This window comes from Equus przewalskii, chromosome 26 (genome assembly GCF_037783145.1).
Source record: "Equus przewalskii isolate Varuska chromosome 26, EquPr2, whole genome shotgun sequence".
Classification (NCBI taxonomy): Eukaryota; Metazoa; Chordata; class Mammalia; order Perissodactyla; family Equidae; genus Equus; species Equus przewalskii.
The window spans coordinates 25490272-25509825 of NC_091856.1; the positions used below are offsets into that span (position 1 = coordinate 25490272).

Sequence of the window (19554 nt, forward strand, 5' to 3'; positions counted from 1 at the left end):
GCCGGCCCCTCCTTCTGGGTTTTAGAGCCATGGGGGCTTGTTTTCTCTGCCCTGGCCCCTCTCACTGCCTCCATCCTGCTCACCTTGCTGCTGGTGCTCCCACTGCATCCTGCACCTCACAGAGGTCATCCCTGACCCAGCCACACACAAGGAGCCCTCAACACTCATTCATTCAGGCATGCATGCATGCATGCATTCACGCGTGTGTTAGCAGCTTCTCCAGGCTGACCCCCGATGCTGCAGAGGCATGGACAGTCTGGGGAAGGAAGTGATCCTCTCTAACAAACAAAGACATCCACCCAACAAGAAGTGGCCCCCCGACCAGCCAGCTCCACATCAGATATGGAGCACGGTGCTTCTCACTCAGGATGTGAGCGCCTAGCGGAGGACGAGTCTGGCGGCGGATCCACCACTCTGAACTGTTCCGATCCCACCTTCTTCCCACCCTCTCACATTAGCCTCTGTGATGAGAGCTGCGAGGGGCTCTGATGCTGCTTAAACTGAAGGAAAAAATAGAAATTGAGTAAAAAGGAAAGGAAAGAAGCCAGCTGGTGAATATTTCCCAGCATTCGGATGATAACCAAGGGCTTTCAAATGATGACGAAAACTTGCTTTAATTTTGATCTTTCATTTCTTTTAATCTAGCAGATAATTAGAGGGAAATCAAATCCATCCTCGCAGCCAAAGATTAACCTGTGACTGCTGGAGCCTCCTTCCCACTTACTTTACCACCTCTTCCTTCACACTTTTTCCTCCTTAAAAAAAAAGCCCCCAGGTTATATATATTGTTTGACTTATTTAAATACATTCAGATTGCACATTTCCCGTGACAAAATATTCTTTTAGAAATAAGCAACATTTTCCCCCTCTCTTCAGATTAAGAAGTTCTCATTGCTTTGCAGATTTAAAAACATCCAACTGCAAAGTCCCCTTTATGGATGAAGAAAGCAAAGCACAGAGAGGAGAGGGAACTGTACCATTGTCGGCGGCAGCGCCGGGATTCACCCCAGAGCATCTGACTCCGGGGCTCCCACTCCTACCCTCTCTGCTCTCCCACCCGCACATTAAAAACCTGAGCAGATCCCCAGTCCTCCTCAACGGGGGCTCTCTCTCTCCTAAGACAACATCCTAATTTGCATACAGAGCTTTAAGTACAAGATGCTGGAAATAAACTAAACATTCACCCATATGGAGGCAGACGCTGGCCCAGTCATTAATGAAAATGACGTTTACAGAGTCGTTAATAAGAAGGGGAAATTACTGTCACATAAAATGGAGAAATATAAAAACAGCCTACAGAAATTATATAGTTGGGCCTCAACTACGAAACAATATAGACAGAAGAAAATTATAGTACTTTTATGAACTAAAGAGTTGATAAAGATTAACTCTGCGTGGTTGAATTTGAGAGAGGTTTTTATTTCATGTTAAATATTTTCCAATTTTTTGACAATAAGCTTTTGACATATTACTTTTATAATGAGAAAAAATTTCAGTAAGTGGGTAGCAGAGAAGAAGCACCTGTCCCTCTACCCATAGTGCCCTTTTGGAAGCATGATTGGCAGGCCTTGCCTCCCATGCACCTCCCAACCCTGCCTGACCCCTTGGCCAAGCTTTCTGCCTCCATCCTTCCTCCCCAAAGCCTTATATTTCCTCTCCAAACCACGCCCGAGCGAATGTAAGCCCCGTCTCCTTCAAGAAGGCTGCCTTGACCACTCCAGCCCAGCTCTTTTTATTTTTTTCAGATGCACATCATATTTCGAATTCTGGATACATTACATCATGCTCACCACCCGAACACTAATTATAGTGCATCCCCTCACATGTGAGCCTAATCACCCCTTTTGCCCTCCCCCCTGCCCCCTTCCCCAATGGTAGCCACCAGTCCAATCTCCAATGCTATGTGTTTTTTTTTTGTTGTCGTTGTTTTTATCTTCTACTTATGAGTGAGATCATATGGTGTTTGACTTTCTCCCTCTGACTTATTTCACTCAGCATAATACCCTCAAGGTCCATCCATGTTGTCACAAATGGCTGGATTTCGTCATTTCTTATTCCAGCCCAGCTCTTAGTTGAATCATAGGAAACTGCCACTCTTATAGGTCCAAACAAAGGTTTAATATCAACAATTTTATAGGGTTCGAACTAATCCTTGGCTCACCCCACCCTCTCCCGAACTTGCGGCATGTTCCCTGTCTGGGATGCACACTGCATGTGAACAGTGTTCTGTCTGTGCTATTCTTTCTTGTGTCATGCGCAGATCCTGCTTGAAGGTGATGTCTCTGCACATGGACTTACATCTTATTCATTCTGGTTTTGAATGTTATTCAAAAATGAAATGGCCACCTAGCTGGCCACAGAGCTTCCTCCCAGGAGATCATCCATCAGTCCTAAGTGCCTACTCATGCATAGTGCTTGAAGATAAAGAGATGAGTCCCTGCCCCAGAGTTTACAGTGAAGGCACCAACCCAGCCAGGCAATGAGAATCCCTTATGGGCACGCATCTCCTTAGTGTGCCCAATACTTTTATACGCGGTCTTTCTCAAGGCAATAGTTAGACAGACCTGGCTTTAAATCTCCGTCTTTTGCTTCTAAGTGGTGTGGTCCTGGGCCACTTGAGGTCACTTAACCTCTCCAAGCCTCAGTGCCCTCGTTTGTAAAACAGAATCGGGAACAGCACCTACTGCATATGGCTGTTGTGAGGAGAAAATGGGAATACACGTAGACACCACTGGACCACGCAGAGCAAGCACTCAAGAAACAGTTCCTTGTGAAAGAGGTAGAGTAGCTACTATTCTTCCCTTGATTTCTTTTCTTACGAGGCAACTGGGTGCAGGAAACTATAATGCCTTCTCTGAGATCAAGTAGATCTGGTACCAAACCCTTGGTCTCCTGAGCCCAGACCACACTGTCTCCTTCCTAAAGGCTAACAACTCTTGATTTAAAAGCACATGGACATTTAAGGCTCACTGGAGCAACTCGTAAGGAAATTTCCAAACACATTTGCTACCGCATCACGACCTGGAATAACTCTGGGAGGGCCCACGCAGAATTCCGCACTGCCGTCTCCCCATAATGGCGACCGACCGGCCATATGGTCGTCTAGTTTTCCATCTGCTCCTCCCGCGAGCGAGAGGGAGAGGGGCCTGCCTGCCGGTGGAGGAGCTCGGCTCCTGTCTAATGGTCTCTGAAAGGACAGTCGCACATCAGCTCAGGAAATTCCGCCTTCCCCATCAGTCTTGGAAATGGCTCCTGCTCGACAAACTTCACACAAAAGAGACTTTTACTGGTTACTTCTGACTTAATGCTCAAACGTTTTCAGATGGAAGAGAGTTGTCTGGTTTTATTTCTTGCACATAACATAACGCACTTATCATTAGTCATTTCCTGTCTGTTCTTACTTGAAAACGCACGCACACTTTTCTAGTGTACTGACTGTGATCTGAAATGTGAGACCTTTTGAGGTATGGAGGGCACAACGGGTCTTGAAGCCACAACACCTCAACTTGGGACAAATTGCTCTAGCTTCCTGTAGCCTCCAATGATAAGACTGTTGGGTTCTTAACTTTTTGAAAATATGACGAAATTTACGGCCTTTTCTCCAGGAAAAATAGACCTATACTCAAAATTTTGTATAGTTTCTGGGCTCACAGACACCCTTAAAGCCTTCATATACTCCAGATTGAAAACAAGCTGAGTTCTTTAGCTTGGCATTCAAGGCCATCCAGCTCTGGCCTCTTGGTCTCCATCTACACGCCCCCAACCCCAATCAGCACCTCCTCTCTACTAATCCACTCCAGATACCTGTCTTTCCAGCTGATTTGAACTCCTTAGCTCCCCCAACACAGCCCTGGGCCTTTGCTTCCCCCACCAGGGATGTCCTTCCATCCATTTTCGTGTTTCAAATATAATTCATCCTTTAAACCTCAGCTCAAGTGCCACCTCCTCCTTGTCAGTGTTTTTTTTAACTCTTCTCATCAGGAAATAATCTTTCCTGCATTTTTCTCCCTTGGCAATTTGTCTTTTTGTTTAGGGCACTTCTCACTTTCCACCTTACAGATATCTCTGTGTCAGTCTTGCTTCTCCTACTGCCCTGTGAGCTAATTCACTTCTCTAAGTGCTCAGTAAACACTCTAGGTAACCAACCCCTGTTTCTTTAATTCACTTGTAGTGTAAATGAAATGCAAATGAAGCTGCAAACCTTCATTTCTCTGTACCCAGACTCCTGATTTGTGTGAAATCTTCAGAGGATCTTGGGGTCAATGTGCGCTGATCTGTAGGGTCTTGCTACAAAGGAATCCTTCGGAATCAACGAAACCCCAGAATTTCAACAACGTATCAGCTGTTCACACACGGACAGGCCATTTGGCAGGACGATTCTCCTGAAAGAATGTCTACTTCCAGAAGAATTGTCTCTGATAAGACAGACAATATTCTACATTTATGAAGGCACGTGTAGTCTGGATAGCTTGGGAACCCCTCTTCCCTATGGTTGAGGGGATGTCAGTTGGCCATACTGCCAATTTAAAGGGCAGGGATGTGGCCTTGGAGGGTCTCTGACTGATGTGTTTTCAATATTCTTCTCCAGGACAGGACAGAGTGACATTCCTTGGTCAGATTACAAGCCCCGAGCCATGAGATTGAGCCACTGGGAGATTCTTTGATCTTTGTACTTTTAGAATGTTTCACCAATATCCTAGATTCTATGTAGAATCAAGCTAATTTGGAGATTCACTGAATCCATTGGTTCTAAACATGGCATAGGACCCAAGGGATATGCTTGGATTCAAGGTAAGAAGTGTAGCCTGAGCTCCCAAAGAAGCTGTCAGAAGACCAACCTCTCTGAATTAGGGCAAAAGCAGCCCTTGCAGGCTGACTCCTGCCTTTATAACACACCTGGTTGTTATGGTGATAGGAGGTAAGTGAAGCTGAGAGAGGATGGAGAAATGTTACTGTGGGAAAAGGGGCTTCTGTGCCTTATATAAGTCATGTTCCAAACATACACTTTTGAACAAGAAGTGAGCAGTCTACACCCCAGCTCCCAGCACGGCATGGCATCACGATATCAAGAAAAATCCCTTCAGATTCCTTCAGGCCTGTCTCTGGCTTCATTTGTGTTACTCTAGGATCCTAAAGAGTTATGATTCCTGAGGAAGGAATTCAGTTACCAGAAACATGTACATTCAGGAAAAGGAGAAAAATCCTGGTAAAATGGCTACCCCAGGGTATACTGACCTTCCAAAATTTAATAATTTTATGGAATGATCGCCTTGTTTCTAAAATAATCAGGGAATGCAATTTATTCACTTCTACTTTGGATAGAAGTTTTAAAAAGAAAGACTTAGACTGCCCAAATACCTTGGAAAAGGGGGAATTTTCTGTTGATTTTCCTGATCGTATGACAGTCATAGAGCCCCAGCCTATTAGCCTCCTCCTTCCCATGTCCCAACGCCTCCAAAGAACGCTTGTATGAAAATGCACAAAGTCACTCGATAATACAAAATGTTATCAGAGTTCAAAATAGTTCTCATATGACAGCTCTTTTCTTCCCTCAGGGACCAAAGGCATTTTCTCCTAACCCAAGAGATAAATAGGACTGGGCCAGTGACATCTTGCTACCTGGAAACGGAACTTTCCATGGGCCACCAGCTCCGGCGTCCATTCTAGTGCACAGCGATCTAGCAGCTTCAGTTTGGGGATATGTCCTTGATTTTAAACTCAAAATTCTACTTTAAGTATACCAGGAAAGAGAATGGTAACTAAGCTTTACTTTTTGTTCGTTTTTTCGTGTCCTAGTAGACAATTTTATTGTTGAGTAGTAAGCTAAGTATTACTCAAGTGCCTACTGTATATTAAAAGTTTTTCACGTTGTTTCACTTAAACCTCGTTATCCCCATTTAACGGAAAAGGATACTGAGGCTCAAAACGGCTCTGCAGTGTCCCCAAGTTCAGGATTTGAATCTCAGTCTCTTCAGCTCAAGAGAAAGTTCTTTCAGCTATACCACGATGGGTGTCAGCAGAGGTGCCAGCTTCTCTCCCCGTAGAAGGCATGAGGACTGCTCTCAGTCCCACCACGAAACCGACCCCAGCCTGCAAGACCCCCAGGTGTGTGAATGTGTGTGACACATGGACACATGGGTCTGGTGCCCTTCTAATGCCCCCGCGCCTTCCCAGAGCAGCTTAGAGACATCGGGACATTATCCGCCTTTTTCTTCAGTCTGTGCAGGGAAAGTAAAGACCCACTTCAACAGTCTCACTGACAAACCGTACTCAGGAAGGAACTGCTGAGGGACACTTCACACCCGCTTTTGCCAAAGAGTTGAAGGGAAAGGCTAGGATACTATTTGTTTTAAAAGGTTTCGGTCACATCCTATGCAAACACAAAAAAACCGGCTTCTAAAGGTAACTTTCAGCCTAGAAGTCTGTGTGATAACACTTTCTGCAATTGGCGTGGCATGGTCTCAGATTCGGACACGTATGATTCCGCACTGCTACACTGTGCATTTTCCGTGGGCATAATGTGGTGCTTTTTCGAGTTATTCTGAAACATTTCTACACAAAGGAGTGAGAATGATTTCAGCCTTTTTGTCTGCATGGTAAAGTCATGAAAACGATAATAATAGCTTACATATAACTGCACTTTACAGATTACGAAGTGCTTTCATGGACGCTCATTGCTGGGGTTTTTTTTTAAAGGTGAAGTCAAGGGAAAATATCAGTAAATGACATTTAACTATTAACATACACTCTTATACTGTAGGTAAGAAAAGGGTGAAATGAAAGAGTTTTTATATTAGAAACAAAGTCAGGTTCTTGAAGTTCTAACTGTTCCTGGTTATCAATAAAAAAAAAAAGTCAATGCTTTTTAAATTAAAAATGAGATGCTGCTACTTACGACTTGATAAGCTGTAAAATGCCTTTCCCGTCCTTCCCAATGGTCCTGCGCCCCATTGCTATTAAATTTTATATCTGCAGCTCATATGGGTTATACAGAATGGCAGGTGTAGGTAAAGAAAAACAATTAGAATAAAAAAAAGAAAGCTAATTGTATTCTGATGCTATTTAATGTGAAAATACAGTGGTACCCTCACATCTCTTCATGGTTTTGGTGGTAGAGGTTAAGAAGGCTCAGGCCACACTTGGCCTTTGAACTTGCGGCCACCAAAGGAATCAGGATGCTATGTGTCAAGATCATCTTTAAAAATCTGTGCCACTGTGCCATCCTGGCATAGAAAGCCACCAACATCTCCCCACAGTGACATACAGTCCCTCAAGACTTAAATTCTACTGGTGAGATTAATAACCATTAGAGAGTAGATTTTCGAGGAATGAGTTTTATTGAAATTAATCTGATCAAACTGCAATTAATCCACTGCTTTTCCTTAGGGATGGCTAAAAAAAGTGGCTGCATGCGTGTACCAGAGGACACCTTACCCGGCTGCCTTGGTGTTTGAGCTGCTCTGAGGATTCAGCACACCTGACACACCACCACTCTGAAGTGCTAACTGGCGGAAGCCGCATCTGGCAGAATCGGCCCATTCAAACTACAGGTGAGTATTCTCAGCCGAGTCTTGCCAACGATGGCAATCTGTGCCTTACGCAGTGAAGAACACTCTGGAGGAGAACCCAGCCGAGCAGGCGCCATCCAGACCGACTCAGAAGATGACAAATACTCCTTCAGAGTGACATTTCCTGCAGGACCGTGATGCTCAACCTTGGCTGCACAGTAGAATCACCTAGGGAACCTAAAATCTTTCTGCGGCCAGGCCTCCGGCCCAAGCTAATTAAAACCAGCATCTTTAGAAGAGGGGCCCCTGCACTGGTACTTATGAAAGCTCTCCAGATGGTTCTAATGTGCAGCCAAGGGCAGAAGCACTACTGTAGGGTGATTCTAACAATATTTGGGCCGCAGTAGAGGAACCTGCAAAACACAACTTGCTTAGGGAAGTCAGCGTTCCCCAAAGTCTCGAACCATAGCTGACACGTGCTTTACTCATCTGGAAGCATTTGGGTCCATCTGATTTGTTACAGGTACGAGGAGTGCTATCTGAAATGCCTGTCTTTGATTTTTTCCCCCCAAAACAGGCACAATGATATTTAATCAACCCCTACTTTGTAAGAGCCAGGAATTGGTAAAAACTAAACAAACAAAACACCCAAGTGAAATGTCGTTCATTTCAGGGGTGATTCCTCCGAGGGAAAGGCAGGCCACGTACTCCTCCCACCATCTCAATTAAACATCCACTGCATGGGCGGGCTGTAGAGAAATGATAACTATTGTAAATATTATAGAACTGCCAGAAGTTCATTAAATTGGCTCTGCAGATTTTGAAACAAAAAGCTTATACTGCAAATATGTGAACATCACGAAGAAAATAAAAAGGGAGCGAGCTTTCCCACGTCGCAGTACCTGTGGCCTTCCTCTCCAGCATTTTATACTCTCTCCCTATGCTTGAGGATTTCAAAGAGAAGTGCTGTTGAACAATGGTGGGAGGGAGATCCTATCACTGGGTTTTTCAAAGAGACTTTCCAGATTCAGGTAACAGTCAGCTAGAAATCCATTGGCTGAGCACCAAGTGTTAGATTTGTATTGTCTCCATCTTCTGATTTTGAGTCACTATATCTGAGGCGTGATTTTCCTATGTGACAAAATGACTTATTAGATGGTGTAACATGTGGATCTCACTCCAGTGTTAACGTGTTTCAAGAATTTAACTTACCTGCTTAAGGCATGGGAAGCAAGAGTTGATAGAAATAAATGATATAAAAAACACTTACTGCTTCTCTCTCTTCTTCTTAAGTGGGTCCATGAGGCGCAGTGTGTCTCTGATCACGGCCACTTTCACTTCCTCATCCACAAGGCTAGGGACATTTTCAAACACCCCCGGAGAAAGCTTGAATGGGTAAGGATTTCGTGTTACAACGGAGAGAGTGACAGTGCCGAGCGGCTCTCAGCATGCGATCCTCCCACTAGAGCCAGCGGTTGCACTGTTAGATTTGGCTTATGTTCATCTATAGGAGAGAATTGTTTAAGCCTCCCTTTATGATACCTTAAAAATGTCAATTTCCTTTTACAAATCACAAAATGCGTGAAGAGGAAAAAGAACACTGCTTTTCTGATCATCATGCTCATTGTAGAAAATTTGGAAATATAGAAGGGGGTTACGAAAATTAAAAGAATTCACATAATCCCCCCAAATTACATAAAATCCCCCCAAATATAGAAACATATATTAATATTTGGTGTATTTCTTTCCAGTCTTTTGTATGCATCTTTTAGGGGGGAGAAAAATATAACCACTGTTAAATGTACTATTTATCTTAGTGATTTAAGCATGTCAACATGGCTAAATCATAGTCATAGAATTTCAATTAGTTCATCTCCTAAGGCTAAGTAATTAGTTCATGTCAAAACTGTTGGAAAGGCTCAGCTGTTTCTACATTTGCAGACCTTAAAAATTGGAAGAATGGCATGCTGGGAAATTACCATAGGTCACATAGGTCTTATATTAATAGACTATGTTCAGAGCTCAACAAAATTGGAATTATTAAGACTTGAATAGAACTTTGCTGTGAAAATTTGGGAATGCTGAATCTTGTTCAGCTGAATGAACAACGTAAGAGTGGGAAAATCCAGCTGTATGGCAATATATTCAATGAGAAACTCAAAATACTTACTTCCTGCTCATGTTCGATTCTCATGCTGGGATTTGCATTTACTTCAAGTAGTACAGGCTTCAGATTTTTCATTAGAAGAATGTCAAAGCCTAAAATCTGGGCAAGATAAATACAATTCAGAATTACTCTCTCTAGCTATAATTTCTTTTCAGGAATTGAATGTGGCATTAGGATCATTAAGGTGAAAATAAATTCAAAGAAATTCGCCCCCCAACCTGGGCCTTGACCCTGACTTCTCTTGTCCACAGCCCCTCTCCCTCTGGGTGTACTTGTCAAGCCAAATGGACAGCAGAAAATTTTATAGAAACCTTGATAATCGGTTGAGTTCCCATAGTGCATTTCAGCACTACCGGCGTCGTCTGAAGTGCTATAAGTTGATGACCTCTTTCTTCTTTAGCAGGTTTTTTATTATGTTAAGGATCAGTGGTAGTCCATCGATTTCTCCCTCTCCTTCTGCTGTCCTCTATTAAGTTGCTTCCTAGCAGGTGTCTGAAAACCCAAGGCTCCTTTCTTAACCTCGGGTGTACATCAGTATCACTAAGGACCCCTTTAAAAACCACTGCTCATCCATCAACCCACACCTGTGAGTCAGAAGCTTTCAGAGTGGAATGCAGGCAAATGTATTTTGAATAATAAATCCCCCAGGGATTCTGATATACCCTCTTCGCTAAGGAGAACGGAATATTTATTAGACACCTACCTGGCACCAATTACTATACAACGCACCAATTATTCACCATCTCATTTAATCCTTAAGACAGTATATTTGAAGGAGGGAGTATGCTCTCCATTTTACAGAAGCAAAAACTGAGTCTCAGAAAGGCCAGTGGATTTCCCCAAGTCTGCCCAGCTAGTAAGAGACAGAGCTGGATTTCCTACCCAAGCAGGACCGGCGACGTAATTTATGAGACCCAGTACAAGATGAAAATGCAGGGCCCCTTGTTCAAAAAGTATTAACAATTTCGTGACGGTGACAACAGAGCATTAAACCAGCCATGGAGCCCTTCTGAACGCGAGGTGCTGTGTGACTGCACAGGCCACATGCCTACGAAGCCACCTGCACCCACGGCCAACTCCAACACCATTTGCTGGGCGCCTCTCCAGAATCCAGCACACTGCCTCCGGTAAAGCTTTGACTTCCTCTGGCCTCTTTCAGTTCCTCACAAGCCCTCTGCTGGGGTAAGCCACTGTGCATCTCATTCCCTCCGCCTGAAACGGTCCTTCACCTCCATAACGCCTCCTCATCCTTGAGATCACGGGTCCTAATTAGATTCAGCTTCTGACTCTCGGACGTCAGATTCTTGAGACGACTCTCATTATTTCTATAGGAGGTGATAGGGTAGAAAGCTTCTAACATAACTGATACAATCCCAAAGTTTCAAAACAGAAGGTGGAGAACAAAGGAGAGGAAGAAAAAGATATAACTGTATCCCTTTCTCTGTGGACTCAAGAAGAAAAGATGAGGTGAAATCCATTTGCTTGTCTGTATAGACTATGGATTAGTTAAATGACAATTATTAAACTGTAGCTTTATCTTTATTAATGAAATCAGAGCCTGAATGACCATTTTTGGGGGGTAATTCCAGACAAGGTTATTCTTCAGTGAAGGGCAGTAAGGATGAGATGTTGGAAAAGTCATCCTCACTCTATTTTTCTTCCCCTAGTCATGAAAAGAAAGGAATGGAAATTCAGTAGAGAATGTTACATGTATTATAGATCTGCTTAATAATATATGACAAGTGGATATGAGTAATGAGGCCTTTAAGAGACTCTGGTGACATCATCAGTCTAACTTCAGACCTGGTCTGAGACATGTGATGTTGAAAAGGCTACAGAGAACGGCGGGCTGCAGTGCCAACGTTTATCATCCTTAGTCATCAACGCTTACGTTCTGCTACATCTTAGAAGTTTGGACTTGTACTGTGTCAGTCTGGTAGACTCTTCCAGTTCAATGCACAATGGTTTTCTGAATGTAAAGCTACAAGAAAGCTGGAAAGGAGAGTGGAAAAACCTCATCAGCTGTATTGACCCATACCCTCCAGCGGCGTAATAGTTTCCCGAACCTAAACTTCGGTGCATGTAGTTGAATATGTTGGACCTTGCACAAGAATGCTTTGGAGTCAGAAAGATGTGGGTTGCAATCCAAGCTCAGTCTCTTACGTTGGCTAAATGACTCTAGGTCTGGTGCTTAGCCTCTCTGAGCCTCACCTGCCTCATCTGAAAAATGGGATAACAATGGCTACCTTGCAGGGTACTTGATAATGGAAGCAAAAAGGACCTAGGATTATGCTCATCATATAGAAGGTACTCGATATCTGCTGGCTCCTTTTCCAGTTTCCTACTAATCCCACCAACAAGAAATGGTATTAGTGGCTTTGGAGTCCAGAGGAGCCAATTTCAAATCTCAGTTCTGCCTTCAACTTGTGTGATTACAGGCAAGTTATGTAGCAGCTCTAAGGTTGAGTTTCCTCGTCTGTAAGATGGAGATAAAAATAGTACTTACCTTAGTTCATTCATTCATAAAATATTAACTGAATGCTTCCTATGTCCCAGGAACTATTCTAGCTTCTGGAAATTTAGTAGTGGACTAGACAAAGTCCCTGTCCTCATGGAGCTTACACTCGAGTAGGGCAGACAGGATCACATAAAGATAACGTGATGTAAAATATTTTGCACACTGCCTGATGCACAGTAAGTGTTTAATGAAGGTCAGCTTTATTATGGTTTTCACCAGTTCAGGGAAACATGAATTGTTTTCTTTTCAAAAGTTCGATGAAATATGTAGCATCAATGGACCTCAATACACAGAATCACAGAACTGGGAGGAGATTAGAGTTGTTCTTGTCATAAAATCTCAGGATCTCAGACCTGGCAGAAAAATCAGGAATTTACATGGTCCAGTGTTATTCAAAATGAGGTTCTTTTCAGGGGAAGCACTGGGGAGGCCAAATCAGATTAACTTTTACCTGTTTTACATAGTGGGGTTCTCAGGGAATAAAAACTTACTATTTTTTGGAAAAACTACTAATCTAGTCTAACACTCACTTTATGCAGATCAAATGGAGAGAGAGAGAGAACTTTTCAATCACGTGATACTCTGCCCCACCTCCGAGTAATTCAATCAGCAATTACGTGTTGCACACTTCCTACTTGAGGGGCCCTGGGGATTCGAAGACATCTTTCCTTCATCCCTGACTTCTAGAAGCTTCCAAAGCTAGTTGAGGAGAAAAGGTGCCTGAGCTATTAATTGTAAACTCATGCAAAGGCTCCAAACTACATTCCAATGAGATGGGATGCTCTCCTGAGCCCTAGAACTACACGTCCATCTGCATTCAGGGTATTCCCAACTGGTAGGTCCCAGATTCCTCAAATTCAATGCATCCAAGCTCACTATCTGTGGATGGCAGCCTCTAAGATGGTCCCAATGATCCTCACCTCCTAGTATTCATGCCCTTGTTTAATCTCTTCCCTTTGAGTGTGGGTTGCACCTAGTGACTTATTTCTAACAAATAAAATAGGGCAGAAATGATGGGATGTAACTTCCAATATTAGGTGATAAAAAGACTGTGGCTTCCATCTTGGGATGTATTCTCTTACTCTCTTGCTGGCTCACTCTGAGTGAAGCCAACTGCCATGTTGTGAGCTGCCCCATGGAGGGGTCCAGGCGAGTGGGGAACTGATGTCTCCATCCAATAGCCATGGGGGACCTGAGGCCTATCAACAACCATGTGAGTGAGCTGGGAAGAGGAGCTACCCAAGCCAAGTCCTGAGATGACTGCAGTCTTGGCCAACATGTTGACTGCAGCCTTGTGAGAGACCTTGAACCAGAGGACATCAGCTAAGCCTAGATTCCTGATCCACAGAAACTGTGAGATAATAAATGTTTGTTAGTTCAAGCTGCTAGGTTTGGGGGTAGTTTGTTACTCAGCAATAGATAATTAATCCACCATCTTTCTCTAAAATCTACTTTGCCTCCCATATTCCTTATCCATCCAACCACCTAAGTCAAAAATTTCCCCTTCATCCTTTACATCTAGCTGCTCCCCAACTCCTGTACATTCCACCTCCTAAAGAGCTGTCTAGATCTGGTCCACTCTCACTGCTTCCAGTCTACAGCAGGGCTGCACCATCTTTTACCTGGGCTACTTTCATAGCTTCCCTCTCTCGAACTCTCCCCTCTGATTCATCTGGCACAAGGGGCTGCCAGAGTAATTTTTCTAAAATATAAATAGAAAAATAACATTCGTTCGCCTAAAATCTCTGCATAAAGAATGAAACCCAAGTTCTACAGCACGTCCTACAAATTCCTCTATGACCTGGCATCTGTCTCACGCTCCAGCTTTATTTCCGCCCACTCACTCCTGCACATCTTTGGCTCTAATTGTGCTGAACTATTAGAAGTTCTAGGAGGCTCTACTGCTCTTGGCTTGTGTACTCTTCTGCCTGGAAGACAACTCTACTTACCAAATATTTATTGAGCACCTACTAAATACTAGATACTGCTCTAAGCACTGGGAATAAAGCAGTGAACAAGACAAACGATGCTTTAGCATCCTACCCTCTTGGGGCTTATATTCTAGTGGAGAGAGAGGCCACAAGCAAGTTGATAATTAAAGCAAGGTAAGAACATAGAGTGTGATACTATGGTGGGTGGAGGGGCGGTTTTGGTGGATAGAATGTTCAGGAAAAGCCTTTCTAAGGCGGTGACATTGTCATCCCATTGTCTTCTGGCTTGCACAGTTTCTGATGAGAACTTTTTTGTTTATTCTTTGTTTCTCTGGACATAATGTGTCTTTTCTCTCTAGCTGCTTTTAAGATTTTCTTATGACTGGTTTTTCCACAATTTGATTATGATTAGCTTTGATATGTGTGTGTCTGTGTATCCTCGTTAGAATTTCTTGAACTTCTTGGATTATGGAGTTTATAGCTTTTAACAAATTTGGAAATTTTGATCCATTTCCTCAAATATTTTTCTGTATCTTCTTTCTCTTCTGCTCAAGGAACTCCAATTACACATATGTTAGATCACCTAATATTTACCATAGGTCACTGAGGGTCTGTTCATTTATTTTTCTAGTCATCTTCTTCTCCTGTTTCATTTTGGGTAGATTCTATTCCTATGTCTTCAAGTTTATTGATCATTTCTTCTGCAGTGTCTAATCAGATGTTAATCCCATCCAGTGAAATTTTCATTTCAGATATTGTATTTTCTTCTTTAGAAGTTCCATTTGGTTCTCTTTCATAGCTTCCATTTCTCTACTAGGCTCATATTTCCCTTTAAACTTTTGTACATAGTTATAACAGCTGTTTTAACATCCTTTTCCTACTAGTTTCATCATTTCTAATATTTCCGGGTATGTTTTTATTGATTTTTCCCCATTGGTATGGGTTACCTTATCTGCTTTGTGAAATGTCTAGTGGTTTTCTACTGGATGCTGGACATTGTGAATGTTACAATGTTGAGTGTCTCTATTTTGTCTTCTTTTAAAAAGTGCTAGGCTGTTTTGGCAGTTAGTTATTTGCAGATTAGTTTGACATCTTCAAGGCCTATTGTTTAAGCTTTGCTAGGTTGGGTCTAGAGTAATTTTCATTCCAGGGAAGATTCAATCCATTAAAGCATAACTTCCCCAGAGTCTCCATTGAATGCTCCCAGTAGTCATCAAGGACTATCCATTCAGAGGATCAAAAGGACTAGCCATTCAGAGCTTGAACATCTCCCTGCTCTGTGTGAGCTCTTTGCCCACTTTTGCGGATCAACACTCCACACAGCAAAGACGCACGGGGATCCCACGCAGGTTTCTGGAGCTCTTCTCTTGCTTGGCTCCCTCCTTTTCAGAGTTCTGCCCACAGAATTCCAGCCACCTCAGCATTCCAAAACTTTGATCTCCATCACCTCAACTCATTGAGGTCACCAGGCTCTGTTTAGTTTCCTCCTCCTTGTTTCCACCTTCTGGAGATTGCCCTAGACAGAAAGCTGAGGCAACTGTAGGACTCACCTTGGTTTTTTTCCCCCTTTCCTCAGGGATCACAGAGCTGAGCTGTCTATTTTCAAAAATCTGAAAACACTTATTTCATGTATTTTGGCTGGCATTATAGTTGTTTGCAGAAGGAGGTTAAGTCCAGTCTTTGTGACTCCATCATGATCAGAAGCAAAAGTCTCAAGAGGTGATCTATGAACAGGGACTGAATTAAGTGAGTGAATAAGTTATTTGCATTGCTAAGGAAGAGCTGTCTAGGCAGAGGGAACAGCAAGAACAAAGGCCACTTCTGGTGAGCAAGAGAGAGAGTGGCAGGAGATGAGGTCAGATAGAAAGACAACGGACAGATCACATAGCATCTTGTAGGCCATGGTAAGGAGCCAGGATTTTAAGTGCAATGAGAAAGCCACTGGAGAGTTTGCACAAGGAAAGTAATTTGATCTGACATGTTTTAAAAGAATCGCTTTGGCTACAGTGAGAAAAATAGGCTATAAGAAGCAAGGGTACCAAAAAGGACATCAATTAGGAGGCTACTGCAGTGGTTCAAGTGCATGGTGATGGCTGCTTAGATTGGGATGGTAGCAGTGGAGTTGGTTAGAAGTGGTTACATTTAGGATGTGTTTTAAAGTCTCTTTGCAAGAGTTGCTTATGGATTGGATTTAGGAAAGAAGGAAAAAGAAGAAACAAAGATGACAGGTTTTTGATCTGTACAACTGATTGAAGGCTATTAATTTACTGAACAGGAAAAACAGTGGGATACTAATTGGGGAGGGAAACCAAGAATTTGATTTTGGACATGTCAAGTGTGGGATGCCCACATGAAATTCAAGGAGAAAATTTAAGTGGGCAGTTGGATAGACCAGTCTGCAGCTCAAGGAGAGGTCAAGACCAGAGGTACAAATTTAGGATCAACAGCTCATAGCTGATACTTAAAGCTATGGGGCTAGATGAGATCATTTCAGGAGTGATGGTAGACAAGAGGGCAACTTTCCATGGATTGAATCCTGGGGATCTCCAACACGGACAGGTCCAGAAGAAGGGGCTGAGAAGCAGCAGCCAGTGAGTCAGGAGGGGAACCAGAGGAGTGTGGTGTCCCTCAGCTTTTTCTGCTTGGCAAATTCTTCTTCATGCCTTAAGTTCCAGCTTAAACATCTCTTCTGGGAAGCCTTCCCTGACTGGGTTAGGCAAAGTTAAATGACTCCCTTTTCTGTGCTCTTGCAGCATCCTGCATACGCCCTCTTATAACATTGATTGCAAGGAATTGTCATTCCCATGGGTCGTCTTCCCCACTAAACTGTGTACCTCTCAGGGGCAGGAACTGTGTCCTATCCATAACCATGTGCCCCACAACTAGCTCAGGGCTTGTCCCACTGGGTGCCCAGGGAATGTGTCCAAAGGAAGGAAAAAGCTTAAGTATCAGACGTGGTCAAGGAAGCCTTTACAGAGAAGGTGGGATTTGAGGAGCACCTGTCAGAAGGCACTGAATTTCAAAAGCAGTGAGAACAGGAGAGAGCATGCCAGGCCAAGACAGAAGAGAACAAACAGACAGAACTGGGAAAGCACAAATGATGTCCAAGAGACAGGAATTGGCTCTGTTTGGCAGGCCTGCAGGGCTCAGAGAGGATAGAGGGAAGCTAGACTGGGGCCAGGCTGGGAGGCGCCCAAGGCCAGGCTAAGGACTCAGTTCTCAAACTATGTTCCTTGGAATACCAGTGTTCCGTTAAGTTTAAAATGTGAAAATTTCACGGTTTCCTATAACTTGGAGGCACCTCTTCATTGACAAGTTTGAGAACTGTTGTTACAGATAACAATGTAATAATAAAAAAAAATCTATCATTTATTAAGTGATTACTATGTGCTAGGTACTGTGCCAAATGTTCCACATGGCTTTCTCTCATTTAATCTCACAACGACTCTGTGAGGTAGATACAAGTATTATCCCTATTTGCAGATAAGGAAACTGAAGCAAAGAAAGGTTAACTTGCCCAGCTCACAGCTAGACTGCTAGAAGGAAGAGCTGGGGGTAGCCCACACCAAGCCCTTGTGTGGTCACTGGACTGCTTCCTCGTCTCCTTTCTATGTGGTGTCTGGGGCTGAGAGGAGGGAGGGGGTAAAAGAACAAGAAAGAAACAGGAGAAGCACCTTAAGAGTTAGGGAAAGTGTCTCCTCCATACATCTAAGGGGAAGGATCATGGCCAAGGAGAGAATTAGACACAGAGATAGAAGAAGATAGAGACCCAGCAATGGAATCGCGGAAGAATGTTCTGGAAAGCTGAGCTAGAAACCTTTCCTTGGCATGTGTATTTCTGCCACATGAATCATCTACACCCAGATGGCCCATACTGTTTAAGCCAGGGTCACACTGCTGCCCTCAAGTAGACTGACAGGAGGATATGTGGCTGGGGGCTGCCTGGGCAATGGCAGGGGGACAGGAGGAATGACAGGGCAGCCACGTTCCTAGGCAACAGATTACAGGAAACCTGCCCACAGCCTGAGCCGCGCCAGCAGCTGCTCTGGGCCATTGCAATTTCCCAAGTAGTTATTGTGGCTGTGATTGGAAAGGGGTCACAGTCACATGTTTAAGACAAATGTAATTTTGTTGGCTAGAGTGTATGTCTTGGAATGCTGCTATCAGGGCCAGGCCCAGGCTATGAGCAAAAGGGGCTTATAGCAGAGATAATTTATGACATATGCGCAGAATATTATAATTTGCAATGCCCTTCATAATCTTTGTCTCCGGTGAGGTGGACAACAACCTTGTGAGGTGGGTGATCAAATGGAGGCACAGGGAAGTTAAGTCACTTATGCAAGATCATACTCCAAATTAGTTCCAGTGTTTGAGATGCAAACTAACAAGTGTTTTAACAAGTGATAAGAATAAAGCAAGCAAGAGAGGACTCCAAGGAGAAAAGGACAATCTTTCCTCAATCACTGTGAATCTGAAATGTATGGTGAAACAAATTTCACACTTCTAACACCTGATACCTTGTCAAAGCGTTTTCACCTGCATCAGTTCACAATACTCAGAAGGCAGGAAGGGAAGTGAGCGTAGGTGATTCACAGAGAAAGAAACAGAGGCTCAGGGTGGTGAAGAAACTTGCCCAGGTCACACAGCTGGAAGGAGAAAATCCCCCTGAGGCTTTGCTCCCAGTGCTGGGCTCCTCCCCTGACCCCAGGCCTGGAAGCATTTAGTGTGGTCAGGCAATGGAAGACGGCCCAGCGCTGTGGTTCCACTGGGTGGGCGTGATCTGTCCAAACCAGCGGCTCCCTCCCTGTCTGCCGTCCAGTTCCCCACGGCTGGGGCCCCTGGTTCCGCCCCGATGGCTGTCCCATGCAGCCTGTCCACAGCCAAACGACCGCCCTGGCCCTCCACCCTGCACTCGCACTGTGCCAGGGCTCTGCGGCTTGGCCACGCATGCCGGCCCACATGATACTCCTGGAATAGCTGTCACTGTCAAACAGATGTGACCACCAGTCCCCCGGGATGACCCTGGGTACCTCCACGTTGCAACTGTTCCCTTTGCCCTGACCTTTGGATGGCTCGGGCCAGGATTTGTTTTCTCTGGTCCGACCTCTAAGTTCTACCCCCTTACTCTTCCTAATGCCTTAAGCCACCTGCCTGATGGCTGAGCTGGACATTCTGCCTGGGGTCCAACTGCCTAAGGATAGATCTCCAGATAGCAACCAGCCTTCCTGGAACTGATCACTGCCTGAACCCCCTCCAAAGGGCTCTGCCAACCTGCCTGGAAATCCTGAAGACGGGTGCCCAGCCCCCAGGGAAAGCCTCTCTGGATTTGGGGGTGCACCTTGGGACCAGACTCCTCTTCTGCCATTGAATGAGTGCCCCATTCATTAGAGATGCTGCCCCACTGCCTCCCCTCTCCCTTCTTGTTCCATG

At 44.1% G+C, this 19554-nt stretch overlaps 1 protein-coding gene across 10 annotated transcripts in view; it reads right to left on the bottom strand.

Annotated features, from left to right (window-relative positions):
* TTLL11 (tubulin tyrosine ligase like 11) overlaps positions 1-19554 on the bottom strand; it is a 227413-nt gene that overhangs the window by 117990 nt on the left and 89869 nt on the right. For all 10 annotated transcript variants that reach the window (XM_070596184.1, XM_070596188.1, XM_070596189.1 and 7 more), the window contains 2 exons: positions 9679-9774; positions 8779-8894 (listed from right to left, as the gene is read on the bottom strand). In XM_070596184.1, coding sequence (XP_070452285.1) covers positions 8779-8894; positions 9679-9774 — 212 coding nt within the window. The remainder of the gene's footprint in view (positions 1-8778; positions 8895-9678; positions 9775-19554) is intronic.